Consider the following 1,267-nt stretch of genomic DNA (forward strand, 5'->3'; position numbering starts at 1 on the left):
CCGCCCCCACAGTCCTGGCACGATACTGCCGCGGGTCTCGACACCTGGGCTGTAGAGTACGACGACGTGCTAAGGAACATACCCGAAACAGTGCGCAAGGGTAAGGAGGCGCGCATCTCTCCGTACAGGCCTCAACGCTGGCGAGGGTTCAAGCGCTCGCCAATTCAAACACGGTCTCGGTGCAAGCAATTCGACGGCAACCCAAAGCAGCGGGATGGTAGCGGTGACGATGAAGAAGGAACTCCTCCCTCACCAACGCCGACACGACTGATCCTCAGTGGCGAAAAGGCTCTTGCGAAGTCGAGTGCGGGCTCGACCGGTAGACAGGCACAGGAGCACCGACATCATAGCCAAGGGAAGCAGATGAACATAAAGGATCGTCAGTTCTGTACGCCACAATGTCTGCTCGGATTAGTGAACGGCTGGCCCCTGGATGAACGCTGCCCGAATTTCCGAGATCACGGACATCAGCACCTAAACCGACTGGATTTCCTCCGACTCATCCGCGTTCAACTAGCCGAAGACCGTGGTTGCGATGCTGACGTCGTACCACTTCACCTGTCCGGCTCCATTGGCACACTCTTTAAGGTCAGGATGTCCTCCCATGGCTACACTCTTGTCGCCAAAGGCGTTGAGACACTCGACCTGGCCCTCCTTCGCCGTGAGAAGAAGATGTACGATAAACTCCGCTTGATTCAGGGAAAATATGTTCCCGTTTGCTTGGGTCGGACTGATTTGACCCTGCCGTTGTACTACGACAGTGGCGTATACGAGCATGTCTTGTTTCTCAGTTGGGCCGGAAAACCTCTGTTTGACTCTACCAATCAAGCAACCAAGGCAGATATTGACGCAGTTACCCAAGCGTATCAGAATCTACATCAATTAGGTGTTCTTCATGGCGACGCAAAATTACACAATGTGTTACGCAATGAGAGTACAGCAGGTGAAAGTATTGTGGTGGTGGACTTTGAGCGGGCGGAATTCAGCCGCCGCTTACCTCTCGGTTTGCTCAGTTCGAACCGTCAGAATAAGAAGAGGAAGCGGGGGATATTGGGGAAATCAATTGCATCAGACGGCCAAGGGAGCGAAAGATTTGCGAAAGAGCTAGACTCCATGGTGTGTCACATGTCGAGATATGTGGACGCTAGACAGCGGGAGATAGCCGTCAATGTGGCCAGGAAAGTGTAAGTTTTTTTGCTCGAGGGTTCCAAAGAACCGTTCTAGGTAGATTCTTGTTAGCTTGCATGTCTGTGAAAGCCGGGAATAG

At 53.0% G+C, this 1,267-nt stretch overlaps 1 protein-coding gene across 1 annotated transcript; it reads left to right on the top strand.

Annotated features, from left to right (window-relative positions):
* CTAM01_17319 (uncharacterized protein) lies at positions 1-886 on the top strand (the record flags this gene model as incomplete). The annotated part of the gene is made up of 2 exons (XM_060533304.1): positions 1-674; positions 871-886. Coding segments are annotated over 2 exons (690 nt in total), but the record flags the coding sequence as incomplete, so codon positions are not given.
* Positions 887-1,267: the final 381 nt, after the last annotated feature.

The sequence above is a fragment of the Colletotrichum tamarilloi genome, assembly GCF_030869305.1.
Source record: "Colletotrichum tamarilloi strain Tom-12 chromosome Unknown Scaffold_499.1, whole genome shotgun sequence".
Lineage (NCBI taxonomy): Eukaryota > Fungi > Ascomycota > Sordariomycetes > Glomerellales > Glomerellaceae > Colletotrichum > Colletotrichum tamarilloi.